Raw genomic sequence first — 18,906 nt, 5'->3', positions numbered from 1 at the left:
GCTGAACCCAGGAAAATTTTCTGATGGATTAAATTGACAGAAATAAAGGAATCACATATAACTCCAAGTTTTCTGGTTTGAACAACTAAAAGAATGAAAGTGGCACTAATCAAAAACAGGACAACTTTAAGTGGAACAGACTGTGGTGAAAGAATTGCGGCTAAATTTTGAATATACCGAATTTGAGATTCTATTAGACAGCCAAGTAGAAATTCATATTTGGCTAGAAAAACCATGATGCACCCAGTGGCCTTGGCCACACTTGGCACTGTGTGGGCCTCTGGGTAGACAGCAATCATGGAGATCTCAGCAGCACAGCAAGGATCTGTGTATGAGAAGCTTGCTCAGACCAAGACGTGTGGTCACCTGTGAATTATGTGTCCAGCTTTTCACCCTGGTATTGATTCAGGTGTAAAGTTCATTTGACTTATTTCTCAACATTTTCTCTGTCTCAGGATATAAGATTTTAAATGGTGAAGAATGAGTCTCTGAGAACAAATTCTTAAATGAACATGTCTTTCCTTGAAGTACTCAACTGAGATTATTCTTTCCTTATTGTTTATCTTTGCTGTAATTGGTAGAGTGAGGCTGGATACAATGGCATAATGCACCGTCTTGAGAACAGAAGGTGGACAGCTACATAGCCTATTAATAATCAGATTTTATGTTAAAACAAGCCTTGGGATTTTTCTCATGCCCCTATCATAATAAGGTAATTTTTTTTCTAGGGAAAGGTACTGATGTGAGGCCATCACCTTCTACTGCAATTTAGTATTTTTCAAAGTGTATGAAATTGATTAATATCTCAAGGGATAATTGTTGATCATTGATAATGTCAGAAATAACAAAATCTAAATGATTTAATAGAATTTCATTTAATAAGTATATTTAAAGTTCATCTCTCTCAAAAAAAAAACAGCATTTTAATTACATTCAAATTGTGTTCATCTTAAATATCAACAAACTCATTATTTACATACAGGGATAGAGATTAGAAAACAGGTGGAAATTGAAACAAGTTCTATTTTTCAGAAGCTCTTACTTCCAGATTAGAATACTGTGAACTGCTAAATATATACCTAAATAAATGTATACATTATCAGAAAACCACAACTTGCTCTAATAGGAAAAGAAATGTAATATACATATAGTGGAACATAAGTCACACAGGCTCAATTTACAGGTATGTTTCAAAGTATAAAACAAACAAAATCCCAGTAACTACAAGTACAGGCAAAAGTTACAGCCAGCATTTTAAACTAATGCACCAACATACAATGCTTTCCCAGAGAAAGTAGAGAAGAGTGCCCAAGATTTTATGTTGATGAATGACTTTTCACTTCTTTACTCTTAAATAAAGAAGCAGAACACTTACTCTTTTTGTGTTTAAATTAGATTCATGTTGGTTTTTTGTTACATAGCAATGACCCAAATGCATCATGAGAAGTGCTATCAAACCTGTTTCACTTAGAACTCAGCAACCAATACAATTCTTTCATTTCTCCTTGAACTTCCATTTCCCTTCAGAAAGCCTCTAAGGAAATTTTATAGACAACTGTGGTAAAGAGATCAAACCAAATAATTCTGAGATGGCAAAGAAAGGTAAGAGTTGGCACTAACATGGGTTTACAAAAAGTTACTCTCCATTTATTAAACCACAAATGCAAAAAAAAAAAAAAAAGGAGCAAGAGAGAAATCTTACCTGGAAACAGAAGTAGGATAAAAAGTACTAGAAAACATTGTATGTTGTTTGGGAGCTTCAGTTTGGAAAAATACAGAAACCAAGTTACCATTAACTGTTACAAGCATTTTTTTTCCAACTTGTATAACTTGCTTAAATCTTTAACTTGTCTAAATCAAGTTTCTCTAGCCAAAATGAAGAGTTCATAATCACTGTTTTTATATCAGAGATAATATGTGAAGATTGTCATGTAGGAGAAAGGATGGTTTGGACACATCAGATTAATAGAGGTAGCACCTCTATTAAGCACTTAATCTGATGTGATTCAAGTCAGGAAGGAATTCTGCCTTTCTTCAGTTTTTACTGTGTTTTACATAGTTGCAGAACAAGAAGATTCTTTCTTCTTTTTTTTTTTTTCCTTAAGGTACCTCAGGTTAAAAATGGCAGAATGAACAGTCCTTAACTAGCATGTACTTTTTTAAAGGGACATTTTTACATTTTGGTCATTTGCTTTTCTTTGTTTTTAATGATAAATCTTTAGAGTTGACTCTTCTATAATAGTGCTCAGGTGGACAGATAAAATCAGACTTTTCTTAAAAGTAAACAATTTATCTTGCATTAAAACAAATCACCAATTAGAGATCTAAGTCAGTGTTTCAAACAACTGTTTAACTTCAAATTAAATATGTTAACTGCTGCTGTGTTAAATAAAGAAACAACTACTTCATTCAATTATAAACATATTAACAAACACATAATCATTCCCTATGATCACTATAAAAATTAAATTATCCTTTTCTCTTTTATATGAAGATGGTGGTCCTCAAGAAACACTTTCAACCAGAAAAGCTCATTCATAACACAACCCCATCTCAGTTTTTGGACGTCAGTGCATTCAATGGTTATAAGGAAGCATGATGTTCTTCTGAAAGCTAAGAGTTCTGAAAGAGTTAAAAACAAAAAAAGGAGAAGGAAAAAAGAAAATATAAATAATCTGAAAGATTTCCTTAATGATAACAAATAATGCCTGTACTCAAAGTTAAGTATGGTATAACCTGAATATTAATCAGTTGTGGTTTTTTCTCCCAGCGGAAGGCGTTCCCATAACTGGAGCAACTGTTCACCAACCTGAGGTTCTAGTTCCTAGTATAAACCAAAAGTCACAATAAACATAAAAACAACTAGATTGAAAACTATACTGATAAAAATGTAAGAAAATCAAATTTCATATTTCTACTAAAATCATGTTATGCCTTCACTGCTCTAATGCTTTTCATGAAGATTTAGAGTTGACTTCCCAACGTCCAAGGTTGCAGTTAACCTGCAAATATTACAACTGCCCATGACAAAATGGTGAAAAATTTCTGGGGAGTTCTTCTGGAATTTTTTCTCCCAGGAAATAGTGAATTTTGTTTTCATGAAGATTTAGCAAAAGTACTCAGCTTTTGTACTTCCAAACGTTTATGTTAATACTTAGCATTTTAGATGTTTGCATTTTTTCCCTCAAGAAAGATTCTTAGATACTATGTAATATTCTTAAGGAATGAAATTGATTTCAAAATTATTATCGAATAAAAATTAAAATATTCTCACATAATTGAAAAGAATGTCATTTATTGTCCTCTTGTGACACCATGTGCACTTAAAAAGAACCTTAAGAGTTTTCATGCGGTTATTTGAAGAGTCACACTCGTTCAGATGAAGTATTAGATGTAGCCTTAGATAACTCTCTAAATGAATAACTAGATAGCTCTCTAAATAGATTCTCTGAATCTATTTTCTCCTACAAAAATCTTGGTCAATAACTTATTTTAGGCTTAAGAATTGAACTACCTCATATAAAGAAACTAGCACAGTCATCAATATATATATGTTAATTCCTATCACCTTAACTAGTTTAAAATGCCTATCAGCAGTATCATGAAGGCAAAGCATAACACAAACAAAACAAGCCACAAAAATATAAAATTGCTGCTATTTATATCATTAGTTAAATCCATAAAGAACTTAGATACTGTTCTTATCCTTAGACTTTAGTGAAATTACTTCAGATTACACTAGGTTTTTTATTATATCACGTTAGTTAGACAATAGGAACCTCCAAGAACTGACATGAAAGATTATATATACAATGACAGAGCAAAGTCAGGTTTACAAAATGTTTAAAAAAAAAAAAAAAGAGCTCTGTCAGGCACCTTTGCAGGTAGGTTTTTAACTAACTCTTCTACAAATTGAACCATTATCTTCCCATGTGCACAGGGAATATACAATTTGTATTCTTGCATTTGTTTCTCAAACAAGTCACTCAGTAACAGCCAAACAAAACAAAGAGTGGAAGAAAAACATTAAATGCCATTGTATACCTGCCCATCTCTGCTTATCTGGACTTTCTTGTTGTCATTCCAAGGATTGAGTAAATGGTGTGCAAACTGAAACGGAAGACTTTCTTTCCGTATCCACTCCACCTTAAACACTCCTCCTAGTCCAGCTGAGCCCCAATCCTGACTCTTCTCTCTTCCTATCTCAGAAGACATTCTAGAAAATCCCTGTGAGTAAAATGAGGGAAAAGGGGAGGATGATATTAAGACCTCTAAATTCAATTTATCTGAGAAAGCCCTGAGGTTTTTGTACTTTTAAGGTAACAATGTAATATAAAAATAATAGATATCTAACAAAATTCCAGAAAGACACTCATTAAGTATTTCTTATAAGAAGATGAATTAGAAAATTTTAGAGGAAAGACCGATTTCAGCTTTCTAAAATAATTTTAAATACAAACACATATTTTCTAAATAATGTATCATAGTTCTAAACCCACATTTATTCCTTTACCATATGAATACAATCTAACTTCCAGGTTTTTAGTTCAAAAAATGATAATTATATCAAATAATAAATCCATTATTTTATAAATTCAGATATACATCAAGTCAAGCTGAGTTAAGAAACACACTTAGTTTCTTGATGGTCGGACTAATCTCTTTGGCACTATTTAAATAAACATTTTATCACAAAGTCACACTACTCATTACTTTTAATCCACCTGAAATCTTAAGTTGTCCTTAGAAGGAAAAATTGTTTATCTGGAGAGACTGTGGGAAAACAAGGCAAAAACAAAGGGATCCCTCTATACCATTCCTTTGAAGAGGTGCAATATATTCCTCATCCTCAGTCAAGCACAATGCATTCTTACGTTCCAATGCAATAAAAACCCAGCTTCTTCTTAACCTCTATGATTTAACTGATCTAATCTACAGCCAGAAAAATGTCCTTTTACTGTTTCAGGATGGCTCACCTGGAAATGTCCAGATCCTTGAACAGAAAATACCAAGTAAACCACGCTGCTTTCCCAAAAGGCTCGATTTAGCTTCCGCTCATTACTAGGAGTTGTGGACCAGATACCCTTCTGTTGAGAAATTTCAAGGTTTCTCAGATTGCTACTCTTCATTATGAAGTATCGAATAGGCATGTTTGGTTTTGGTGAAGGAGATTTTGAGCCCTAAAAAAGAATGCATAAATTCTTGAAATGAAACTTGACCTTTCAAAATCAATAGGCTCAATTAAATAACATCTTATAAATATATAAACCAAAATATTTCACCAAATATTCAACAAATTTAAGTAGCTCTATCATGGCTGAAAACTTACACAAGACTCAATCAAAGTGAGGTGAAAGAACCAAAACCAAGTCCTGATTTTCAGAGCATTCAGAATAGTAAACTCTGATTTATACTCCAAATGTACTTTCAGAAAATATCTTAATAAACTTGCAAAGACTGAAAACAAAACAAAAACTGCTTCAGCTTACTGCCTGGATACAGTTTCCAGGTGACAATGCAGGAAGGGAAACACAAACGGAATCCAATGGCCTCACTGAACTTACATTTTAGAGGCCAAGTTAACTAGATTTTGCATGGCAGTGTACCAGATGGAAGGGAGCTGCATGGGAAGAAAACAGGGAACTACAGAAGGGGTCCTCACAAGTGTTTGGCTAAGTAAAGACCTGAACATAGTAAGAAAAAATGACCTGAAGCAAGGAAAAATTCAAAGAAAAAGAGTTCTTAGAGCTCATACATGTTTGGGAATATTTCATCTTTTTCCCAGACAGAATGGAAAGAATGTGTAATACCTAGCACATCAGCCCATGGAAGGATCCCTAGTGCTGTAAATAAATTCGTACCAGAATAAAAACCACCCTCTGCCCTAGTAAATATAAAAGACACTTTCTTGACTTTTGATATAAAGGTAATTGTGTAAAATAAAAACTAATATATTCTGACATTTGTAACATGTAGAAATAAAATGCAAGAAACCAATATCAACAAAGGACTGAAGGGTAATAATATAAATATACTGTTGCAAGGTTCTCAAACTATAACTGAAAGGGCATAATGCTGATTCAAGATACATTAGGACAAGGTAAAAATGACTTAAGTAGTGAATTCCATCAAGCACTTAAGGAAGGAATAATATTAAGCCTATACATCTCTTTCAAAAATCGAAGTCAAAGGACCACTTCCCCACTAACCATAACATAACCACACAACCCTGATACCAAAATCATACAAAGATAACACAAGGAAAGATAACTAGAGAATAGCATCCCTCATAAACAAAGATCCCTCATTTAATAAAATTTTTGATGGAGCAAAATCAAATCCAGCAATATTTTAAAAGGGTAATACATAATGACCAAGTGAGGTACAGCATGCAAAGAGTTCCAACTATAAAATCTCTAGAAGAAAGCACAGTAGAAAATCTCTGGAATCTTTGATTAGGCAAGGACTTCTTAGACACAAAAAATATGAACTGTAATAGAAAATACAGATGAAATATTAAAAATAAATTAAATGGACTTCCATCAAAATTAAAAGCATTTGTTCTTTAAAAGATAACCGAATCACCTTGATGTACACCTGAAACTAACACAATATTGTAAACCAACTATACTCTAATATAAAATAAAAATAAAATTAAAAATAAATAACAAGGACACATTGTATAGAACAGGAAAATATAACCATTATTTTGTAACAAATTTTAAATGGAGTATGATCCATAAAAATATTGAATCATTATGTTGTACACCTAAAACTAATATGATATTGTAAATTAAGTATACCTCAATAAAAAGTTAAAAACTAAAAAAAGTTAAAAACACTCTTAAATAAATAAATAAAATGGTGGGTTACATGAAGACAAAAAAAGAAACCATTAATAAAATGTAAATGCAAGCACAGACTATTGAAAAAAGTGTTTACAACACAGATAATTAAAACTTGTATAGAGAACTCTTACAACTAAATAAAAAAAGACAACCAATAAACAACCTAAAAAACTTTAACAAAAACTTGAACAGATATTTCACCAAAGAAGATTCAGAAATGGAAAAAAGCATGTGAAATGATGGTCAATATAATACTTAATCATTGGGAAAACACAAGTTAAAACTACAATGGTGCTTCACTATACACCTAAATAGCTAAAATTAAGAGTCTAGTAATGTCAAGCACTGTTAAGAATATTGAGCAAATGGAATCCTCATAGATTACTGAAGGGGACAGAAAATAGTGCAGTTGTTTTGGAAAACAGTTGAGTAGTTTCTTGTAAAGTTACACTCACCACACAACCCAACAAACACACTCATGGGTATGGACCCAAGATCAGAGAACACATCTGTATATAAAGATGTGTACCTGAATATTATTAATAATAGCCAAAAAGTAGAAACAATCCAAAAGTCCATGCATGGTGAATAGATGAACATACTGTTTATAAACAAATCTGGAATCAAGACTGCCAGAAGAAATATCAATAACCTCAGATATGTAGATGACACCACCCTTTTGGCAGAAAGCGAAGAACTTAAGAGCCTCTTGATGAAAGCAAAAGAGGAGAGTGAAAAGTTGGCTGAAAACTCAACATTCATAAAACTAAGATCATGGCATCTGGTCCCATCACTTCATGGTAAATAGATGGGGAAAGAGTGGAAACAGTGGCTGACTTTATTTTGGGGGACTCCAAAATCACTGCAGATGGTGACTGCAGGCATGAAATTAAAAGATGCTTGTTCCTAGGAAGAAAATTTATGACAAACCTAGACAGCATATTAAAAAGCAGAAACATTACTTTGCCAACAAAGGTCTGTCTAGTCAAGGCTATGGTTTTTCCAGTGGTCATGTATGGATGTGAGAGTTGGACTGTGAGGAAAGCTGAGTGCCGAAGAATTGATGCTTCTGAACTGTGATGTTGGAGAAGACTTTTGAGAGTCCCTTGGACTGCAAGAAGACCCAACCAGTCCATCCTAAAGGAGTGTTCATTGGAACGACTGATGCTGAAGCTGAAACTCCAGTACTTTGGCCACCTGATGTGAAGAACTGACTCATTTGAAAAGACCCTGATGCTGGGAAAGATTGAAGGTGGGAAGAGAAGGGAACGACAGAAGATGAGATGGTTGGATGGCATCGACTCAGTGGACATGAGTTTGGGTAAGCTCCGGGAATTGGTGATGGACAGGGAGGCCTGGTGTGCTGTAGTCCATGGGGTCACAAAGAGTCAGACACAGCAGAGTGACTGAACTGAACTGAACAGGATATATCCACACAATGGAATACATACTATTCAGCAATAACAAGTAATAAACTAATAATATAATAATTATAACAATAATATATGTAACTAATATATAATTATATTAATATTCCACTTATATTAATTATCTTCTACTTGCATAATATATTATTAATATATATTATATATAATAATTAGTATATTATATTATACATAATATTAATATATAATATTAAATTATTATGTTATATTGTAATGTAGTATATTATATATAACATATAATATATAATATAAAATATAATTTATATTATATTATACATAATACTAATATAAATAACATATACTATTATATGATATATTATATGTAATATATAATATTAATATAATATATTAATGTTAATAGTTATAATATTCATAATATATAATAATTCAAATATTATAAATATAATTTAATATAATTAAATATAATATAATTATCAATTATATAAAATTATAATTATATATTGTTTATATATAATTTATATGTAAATAATTTATAATCTATATATTTATATATAATTTTTATATAAATAGAATTTAATATAAATCAAATATAATTAAATATATTTATATTAATATAATATAAAATATATAATAACATTGTATATTATATATAACTAATATAATAATAATAATAAACTCAATAATTTACAAATGAATTTCAAAAGTGAAGTAAGCCAGTCACAAAAAGTTATACACATTTCCTTTACAGGAAGTTCCAAAAAGAAGCAAAGCTTTAAGAACAAAGAGCAGCTTAGTGGTTGCCAGAATCCGAGGGTAATGGGAATGCTATCCATGAGGCTATAGTACAGTTCATGATTGCATACACTTGTCAAAATTCACTGAATTGAACAGTTTGAATTGGTGAATTTTATCATGTAAATTATGCCTTAATAAAGGCACTTAAAATTAAAACCAAAAATACTCTTAAAACCTAAGAATATAAATCTGCAAAAACATTTCTTTTCCTCTTATTTAACAATAGTATTTTAGCAGACATTTTCACCAGAACTACATCACATAGCTAAAAAACACTAACCAAATACTTATTCAGGTGTTAAATTAAAATTATTCTAAATAGTTGAAATCATTCATATCATAAACTTTATAAAAGATACATAGTTCTCAATTCTTTATCAACATTTCCTTATCTTCCTAACCCCATCTAGTGTTGTATTTTTAATATAACCACTGAATTGAAGAAATCAGTTAAGAATGAAAGATTGTTTTCAATTCTGAAAGTACAAATCAAAATTAATTTAAGAAATTCCTCTTGTCATTTGTATTTAACAAAAAAAAAGGTTCTAAAGGTACAGAAAGGGAATCATGAACTGCTTAGCCACATGCCATCAGGGAATGGTCTACTAGTATGAAAACTTCCTTGGATGATACCGACCAAAAATACCTGGCAAGCAGGAAAAACTAAAAAATTTACTGTTTGCAAACTTCTATTTGTACCTAGAACAGAGGCCATGATCAGTGATTTAAAAGTAGAATTATTTATAATTTTGTTTAAATAAGTAACACCAGATGTGCTACAAATCCCTGATACTCTACCTTTCCTGAGGATGGAGGAGAAGGACTAGCACAAGGGCTTGGATAATTACTGCTGTCTGTAGATTTCACAGAAGATTGATCTGACCGGTCCTCAGTGCTTCGTTTAGGATGCAAAATTCCTCTATCTTTATACTTCTGAGGTTGGTGTAGTGCTGGAGCTGGAGATTTCATCAGTACTCTTGAGTAAAAAGAAGGAAGCAAAGATCAGTTACACATAAGATCATAATACAAAGCAGACTCCATTTCAAACCAAAGTTCAATGATTCTGTGATATATGGAATAGCATTTAAAAAGGTAGTTTCATTCTTCTATTACACTTAGAAGAAAGGATTGTACTATTAGGGTACACTTAAAAAGATTACATTTTTTTAAAACAATACAAAAATACATTAAAAACAACCTATAAAAAATTTTAATTTAGATACCCATGTATTATTTCCCTTACAAAACTCCTAACATCTTTTATGACAGTCTAGAAGAAATCCTAAACAATTATAATGTCATATATCGATGCCTAATGTCTTTACCATTTTAAAATTATTTAAACACATCTATGCTAATGGCCGTTACTAAAAAATCACCTACTCCTCTTCCACTTGTGTATATCTTAAAACCAAACAGATTTCAAAAGCATACTAAAAATTAAAGCATGGCAAAATGGAAATAATACTGGACTAGAGTCAGAAGAGAAGATTTTCAGACAGAACTAAATTTACAACTAATGAGGTAGGTGATCCTAGGCAAGTCTTTTAATTTCTCTTTTAATTTAATTTAGCTAATATCCTTAGCTGTTAAATAAAGGGATTAAACTGGCTAAATGCTAAGATTCTTCTGTTTTAAAGTTCTATGAATAAATGCAGCAAAAATGACAGTCAAGAATTTTATAATTTTTTTTAAAGTATACATCTCAGTGGAAAACCAGACATTAAAAACAAAGAAGACATTAAGTACTTCCTAAAGCAGTATAATATAAAGTTCACAGCATTACCTATAAAATATTCCTGCCAAAAGAAAAAAAATGTTCTTGCCAAAATACTGGATCTAATCAAGCCTTGACAGCTAACCACATCCATGAAATATGCAGGGTATAGCAATAAAAAGAGACATATCCAGAATGTGGTACATCTCATACCACTGACCTAGTTTCCTAAGAAAAGTCAACAAAGGAACAAACTGCTCTAGATCACAAGAGATTCAAGAAACAAGACACCCTAACACAGTGCATGAGTTGAGTCCGCCCTAAATGCTGTTTCAAATAAACATAGTTTGAGAACTGGGAAAATGATTATTTTATTGGGACTGATTACTGGATTTTGATTGTAAAGGAAAAGTGCCTCTGTTTTTTAAGAAATACAATTCTAAATACAGAGGAGTAAAATGACATGATATGAGAGACTGATTTTGAAATACGTGAACAAGAAAGAAAGAAAGCAAGGAAAAAATAATTGGGTAGATACAGCAAATAGGTGAAAATCGTCTGAGGATGAGATGGCTGGATGGCATCACTGATGCAATGGACATGAACTTGGGCAAACTTCAGGAGATGGTGGGGGACAGAGAGGCATGGAGTGCTGCAGTCCATGGGGTCACAAAGAGTTAGACACAACTGGGAGACTGAACAACAACAATCATTTACTTTGCTGTGTTTATATATAATAATTAAACAGAGCATAAAAAGAATAAGTCATAAACAGTTCATAAACTTCCACTGAGTCTTGCAATTATAATTACTCTGCCTTCAAAATAAGTTTAAATAGCTTATCCCCACAATTTGCTTCTCTTTCAATAAATATCTTGAATTCAATATTTCTTTCACAAATGAAATAAAATAGCTAAAGCCTAAAAATGCTAACAAAAATATATAATAAATAAACATGTGAATAATTATTAAGAACTTGATAAATATAAAAAACCAACTTTTCAGGGCTTTTGTCTTCAAGAATTGAAGTTCAGTGAATTATCAAGTTATACCTCTAAAATTCCATCATTCTTACCTTGGCAGATTATCTACCTGAAAACTAGGTAACAGAACTTATTTGAGAGTAATATCTTATTAAAAAAAAATGATGCTTCCAATAGAACCAAATGCCTACTTTTGCAGTTTCCAATTTGATCTTTGATTCTGTGCTCTATTCTCGCTTTCCTCTCTCTTCCTCCCCAAATTTTGGCTCCCCCTCAAATTTCATACATGTAGAAACAAAGCATTTGTATAAAACCTTCCACCTACATTTTCATTTAAGAGGAACAAAGAATTCTGATAACTCAGTTATATCTCATTTTTCTTATAGAAAAGATGTTTATTCTTTGTAAGCAAATTATTATGTAAAAAATGACAATTTAAACACTGGTTTAATTTTATAATGGGATATGGGCAATTTCCATGTTTTAATAGTTTCTTAAGCTTTTAAAAATAACTTTAATAAAATGTTTTTACTAAAAGAAATTATCTGATCTATATTTTGCCATCCTACTGTAAAAACTCTAACTATAAATACCTTTTCTTCAAGAAGCAATTCCAGAAAGATTATAAAGAAAGATTATTCTCCATTCAAAAATACATCTTCAGAAGAGTCCTTAATCTATTCCTCAATAAGCTACATCAGTTTCAGGCCTTGTCTAATAAAACTACAAAGTCTAAAAGTACATGAAATTCTTTATCTCACTGTTCAACAGATAAGAGAATAAAGAAAGCAAGGTTACAACCTATAAAGAAAGGAAAATGGCAGATACTCTTATCACAGGAGAAAAAATGAATTTATAAGATAATCAGGTTCTAAAGCATAACTAATATTACACTTAAATTATGATTTTCTCTTGCATTTCTAATTTTTATTAAATGAGTATATATTACTTTTATAAAGAAAATAGGAAAAATTTTCTCATAAATGTATGTGTATAGTATGTATGTATATAAACACATGTGTATAAATAGTCTCTTTGAATATATATATATCTGAATATATATATATTCTCTAAATAATATATATATATCTGAATAGATATATTCTCTGAATATATATATATTTTACAGAGGAGTCTATAAATAAGTATACCACACAATTTCTACACAAATGTATTCACGTATTTGAAATAACCCCTGTTCAAGGAAATTTTTAGAAAAATTTTTTTAAAAAGTGAGGAGTATCTAAGTAGAAAATGTATTTTTTACTGTTTTCTTTTTTCTTGGCAGTATCTACATCACAGAAAAAGGTTTAGGGACACACATTATTATAAGCAATTGGTTGAATTATTCCTAAAATGTTATATATGAAAAATTTGGAAACCATCATGTATTATTACTTTTTACTGAAGTCTTAACTGATAACATGACTTTATGCTTCATTCAAATAAGTAAAATCTGATTAAAAGACAGTAGGTACTAAACATTCCATCTGATCCTTGAAAAACAATAAGCATCACATATCTTTTATGCTTCCATTATTTTTATTTTCAATTTTTAACAATGAAATAATATTCTTAGCATAGAGATAATATCTACTATATTGTTCAAACTAGCATTCTAGGCAAGAATGTTGTCTCTGTTATCCATTCTATCAGGGTAAAAAAAAAAAAATTTAACTGATATAAAGAAAAACAAATTGGGTTCTAACAAACATTTTTACAACCAGAAATATTTCTAAATCATGGCCAACCATTCACTATAAATACTATCATATTACCAAATACATTTTGGAAAAATGATTCAATATAAGAGCTCTCAATAATCATAGAATAAAAAATTCACATCTAACTGCCAAATGATAGAAAGGATAAAAGAATTTAGCTAAATTCTAAGAAATTTTGCCAAGACAGTAAATTTCCTTTTTTAATATATGTATTCCTTTCTTCAACAAAAGGTAACCTTTCTGAAAAGATTTGTTTTTTATTTGTTATACACTGCTATATGCCTCACACCAAGAACACTAAGCATTTAATATGTCCCTGTATGAACAAATGAATAAAGTACTTTTCTGTACAAAAACCAATCAGTTTTATTAATACCTAGGTAAGACTTGAGAGGAGACAGTTCTTCTAAATGGCCATAGCCAACACTTTTTGCTGTGAGGTATCTAGGAAAGATATGACTTGACATATATGAACTAAAATGCATAATAAAAAATGCTGTTATCTTTTTCATAGACCCTAAATTTGTAAATTCTGAAAATTAAACATTTTGAGCTTTTCCTGACAAAAAAAAAATCCTTTTTAAATAATTCAAGACCCCAGGAGCTTGAAATTCTTCGTATTATCTAACACTTAAAAGAATTATGTTTTAAAAGTAATAAATTATTCCCATTTTATTGCAACCTTTTTGCCTATCTCAGATTATAAGTAATTTTTAAATATTGTAAAAGCATGTGATTCTATGATAAATAACTATTTCCTAGAGAAAATATCTCATTTTAGTAAAATGCTATAAATTTACCTTTCTGCAGTAGTAGACTCATCAGAAAATTCAGTATCTGCTGAACTTTTCCTACTATTATTTGACCTCCAAGATGATGCCAAAGGAAGTTCTTCTGAAGACATAGGTCTTGGCCTTTGGCCAATCCCAGATGGCTGTTGTAAGCCTGCAGACTGTTCTTCAGTGCTTAAAACAGCTATAATTGCTCTTATAGTAGCTTCATCAACTTGAGACCAAGGTTTGGATGGAGCTCTCATTCGACGTAAAAATAAGCTGTGCCACTTCTGTCTAAGTTGCAGCAATAAACTGGCTGCCTGTAATAAAATAGCTTTTTTTCAGTTCAAATGAAAGTGAAAATCACTCAGTTGGGTCCAACTCTTTGCGATCCCATAGACTATACAGCCATGGAATTCTCTGGGCCAGAATACCGGAGTGGGTAGCCTTTCCCTTTTCCAGGGGATCTTTCCAACCCAGGGACTGAACCCAGGTCTCCCACATTGCAGGCAGATTCTTTACCAGCTGAGCCACAATAGAAACCCAAGAATACTGGAGTGGGTAGCCTGTCCCTTCTCCAGTGGATCTTCCTGACCTAGGAATCGAACCAGGGTCTCCTGCATTGCAGGTGGATTCTTTACCAACTGAGCTATCAGGGAAGCCCCCAGTTCAAATAGGTAACAGCAAAATATGTACCACACTTGCAAGACAATTATTTATTAGTCTGAAATTGTTTCCAAAGAACACATTTCACATTTAATATATTTCATTATCAGTTTCATTCATCTTGTTGCATGAAAGAAATAAAATTTCTTCTTTACCATTTTGAGGCACTAGAGACACAAAATCAAGTTACACAGTCCAATGATGAGAGTAAGAAAAACAATGTGTGGTAAAGTGTGATTAATACTGGAAAAGTAACAGCAGAGTAAATAAAGAAAAAAACACATTTAATTTCACTCATACTTTATTTTACTGCCAAATGATGGTGTCCAGAAAGCAGCTGAATTCATACAGAGAAAATCCTAAGCTAGAGATACAGATAAGATGTACCTGGAAGTTATCAATGTATAAATGATTACCAAATCTACACACAGAGGTAAGGTCCCCAGAAACTGTGCAGAGACAGAGTAAAGAACATACTACTGGTGAACATCTAACATTTAAGGTACAAGCACATACAAAAGAGTACATGAAAGAACCTAAGAAGGAACAGCCTCTCTAGATAGAAGGATCAGGAAAGAGTAGTAGTATAAAAACTAGTGACAAAGAAGTTGGACAGGGGTGAGGAAGGAAATGGGGAAGGGTATGGGCAATAGCGTTAACTACGAGGGAAAGGCCAAATTTATCAAGAACAGCAGTCTGGCTTTGACAACATGGAGGAGACAGCATCGACCTCGGCAAGGACAGTTTCAGTAAAGTGAAAAATCGATAGGAATGGAAAGGAGACTGCAGTAGCTTGAAGTGATGAAGTAATGCATGTAAAAAAGTAAGCACTAGCCAGTATCAACTTTTGATAGTTCATATTGTTCCCCAAAAGGATATAAAATGATCTTTAAAAGTAAAGATAGAATTAAGGGAAGGCTTTGTCAATAATTTTAATTTGATAACAAACATTCATCTTTCCTACTTGAGAGATACATGTAAAGAGAAAACAGAATGACCTAATATCTTTCCCTTTAAACAGAGTTATATAAAAGAATTTCTTGTGTACCCAAATACTCAGTATTTTCTAACATGCTCAAACATATTCAAATATCACCATGTTCAAATACTGAGTGACACCTAGGTTTTTCAAATCCTCTATAGGAATAAACCGCAACATGTCAGAGAATGTTAACAGGGCCCTATGAAAACTGAAAAACAAGATGTATTCTATTCTCTCACGCTAAGGGCTCAATTTTAAAGAGACAATTTTCATCACACCGTGTATAATTCATACAACTGAATGAAAGGAATCTATCACACTACTAGAAAGCAACTTACCTCTGGCTCTAGTTTGAAACTGAGCCACTCATCAAGTTTTAAAGTTGCCAAATTAGCAGTAGTCCTGTCTTCCATCTCACTATCGCTACTGTCATTAGGAATACCATCAGCTGTTCAAACACGTATGGAAAGGGAAAAAAATTCACTTTTACTATCTAACATCACAGCAAAAAAAGTAAGCCAATACAGATACTCTGCATTTAAACAAATCCTCCTTATATACTAACAATTTGTGTGGACAGTTCTCTAAACACTGCTGCTGCTGCTAAGTCGCTTCAGTCATATCCGACTCTGTGCGACTCCATAGACGGCAGCCCACCAGGCTTCCCCGTCCCTGGGATTCTCCAGGCAAGAACACTGGAGTGGGTTGCCATTTCCTTCTCCAATGCGTGAAAGTGAAAAGTGAAAGGGAAGTTGCTCAGTCGAGTCCGACTCTTAGCGACCCCATGGACTACAACCTACCAGGCTCCTCCATCCATGGGATTTTCCAGGCAAGAGTACTGGAGTGGGGTGCCATTGCCTTCTCCATCTCTAGTAGGTCACAAATTAAAAGTCAACATCTGGCCATTCTTTATTTCTCTACTCAAATTCTAAATATCAGAATTTCTCAAATCTTTTTCTCAAATTTTTACATCCTCAATGCCCAGCACAATAATTGACATAAATAAATATTTGCTGAAACACCAAATAACAAAAAATTGAAAACAATCAAGATATCCAACTATAAAGAAATATTTTAAATGCATTCTGTCACTTTAATGTGACAGAATATTTTCCAACCATTAATATAAAATATTAAAAATGTTTTCTATATTTTGTATTTTGTGAAATGAAAATAGAATATAAAATAACAGTATGGGTGAAATACCTAAAATATTTAAACACACAGAAAAAAATATGTAATATTAAAAAGTGTCTGCATAAAGTTAGTAGGATTATGGGTAACATTTCTTTTAAACAATTACCTTTATTTATGTTAAACTATCATTTAAATTCAAGTGGAAAAAAAACTAAACTTCCTATCAGCAAGATTAATCAAAAATGTACAAATCAATATCAAGCTACCTTAGAAATCAATTTCAAGAATAGTGGTGTAGTTTAATATTTTTTAATTAGTCTTAATACATCAAAAGGGAGCTACTACCACATAAATTTCTATAATTTCAAATTCTGTTTGGTTCAATAAGAAGAAAAACACAGACTTTTCTCTCAAACAGATTTGTGCTTCCGTCGCAATGCACTTACCACGGAAAGATGAAGGTTCCTGAAGAGCGCTGCTCGCCAGCCTCGCCGGCCCACAGAACACCAGCACAGTGACGGGCGTCACTGCTGAGCAGCATCTGACGTTGGCTGTTCTGTGGGCTCTGGTCATCTCATCGTAAATGAGCCAATCTGTGGGCAGTGCCTGGACTGCCGCAGTTTGACCATTAGCTGGAGGAATCTATTCGGAAGATAAATTTTAAAACTATTAACTGAATTTATCACTTAACTTACTGGTAATTCTTTTAAAATGTATAAAGTCCCTCAGCAAAATAGAGGATGCATATATTACTACTCAAACAAGAATTAAAGCAAATCATTGCTCACGTAGTTCGTACAAAAGTCCCTTAATACTTAACACATTACTTCTTTCAATTCTATCAAAGTTTTGTTTCAGTATTGAATTGTACATTTATAACTAATTAATTTTGCAAAGCATGTTGGTATTGGGAACATTTTTCATTGATTTTCAACTATTTAAATTAGACAAGTTTTACCTCAAGGCCAAAAAGCATTCAAAAAGTTTTACCTTTTTATATTGAGGCTGACTGAGAACTGAAGTGGGATGAAACCGTACTTTTTTCTCCTTTGGCCCTGCCAATACTATATTCTCTCTGTCCACATGAACTAAGTGAGGATACATGCCTGCAACCAATGCAGCTTTAACAACAGCCCAATTCTCAGAATTTGTGTTAACATCTCGAATGTCACCACCACCTCTTGCTCTCACAAAACCTAGAAAGACAAAAGAAACCACACCAACTTTTTTTACTTCACAAGATATACTTTTAAATTTGTGGTTTTCACACAAAAAAATAATTTGTAACCGATGCAAGTTTAATGATTCAAATTTCACAATAATTCATAATATATCTTCTGAAAAGTTTAACATACAGAAGCAATGTTCTAAGGAAGTTTAGGTTTACTTAGACTAAAGTCAGCAGTAGATACACTGGGAAGCTGTGGACTTAAAAAGAAAATACACACTCTTGCAATAAAGTTCTCCATAAACAGTTATCAGAAGCATCCTAAAATCACACCTAGAAACCTAAAATACTCTGCTGAATGGTATTAATATCACGTTGGTTGTGATAGACACTAATCCTGGAAGTGAAGTCAAATAAATATAAAGTATTCTTGCTTGAATTTCAATAGTCCTTCATATCTCCCCATATTTGAAACAACTCTAAATCCTCTGGTTCATGCCTTATATCACTTTGGCACTTGAGCTATTCTAGGAATCCAGGCTCAGGTACTTTTCTTCTATTTCCTCAAGATAAAATGCCACTCAAACAGAAATTCAAAGAAACAATTCTAAAATGATATAGCAAAACTGACATTCTCTTAAAAAAAAAAAAAATCAAGTGTCTTCACGTGCTTACTAGTTGTTTTATGTTCCAAAAATATAAAGGAC

General features: G+C 32.1%; 1 protein-coding gene across 1 annotated transcript in view; it reads right to left on the bottom strand.

The window, feature by feature from the left end:
* Positions 1–859: 859 nt before the first annotated feature.
* Positions 860–18,906, bottom strand: part of YTHDC2 (YTH domain containing 2) — a 64,696-nt gene continuing 46,649 nt past the window's right edge. Inside the window, exons 22-30 of the mRNA XM_043470629.1 lie at positions 18,022–18,227; positions 17,478–17,673; positions 16,233–16,342; positions 14,274–14,566; positions 9,848–10,025; positions 4,977–5,180; positions 4,045–4,227; positions 2,737–2,824; positions 860–2,622 (exon numbers count right to left, since the gene is read on the bottom strand). Coding sequence (XP_043326564.1) covers positions 2,744–2,824; positions 4,045–4,227; positions 4,977–5,180; positions 9,848–10,025; positions 14,274–14,566; positions 16,233–16,342; positions 17,478–17,673; positions 18,022–18,227 — 1,451 coding nt within the window. The 3' untranslated portion in view covers positions 860–2,622; positions 2,737–2,743. The remainder of the gene's footprint in view (positions 2,623–2,736; positions 2,825–4,044; positions 4,228–4,976; positions 5,181–9,847; positions 10,026–14,273; positions 14,567–16,232; positions 16,343–17,477; positions 17,674–18,021; positions 18,228–18,906) is intronic.

This window comes from Cervus canadensis, chromosome 6 (assembly GCF_019320065.1).
Source record: "Cervus canadensis isolate Bull #8, Minnesota chromosome 6, ASM1932006v1, whole genome shotgun sequence".
Classification (NCBI taxonomy): Eukaryota; Metazoa; Chordata; class Mammalia; order Artiodactyla; family Cervidae; genus Cervus; species Cervus canadensis.
The sequence above is the reverse complement of the archived record's forward strand: the minus strand, read 5'-3'. Positions and strand labels throughout refer to the sequence as shown.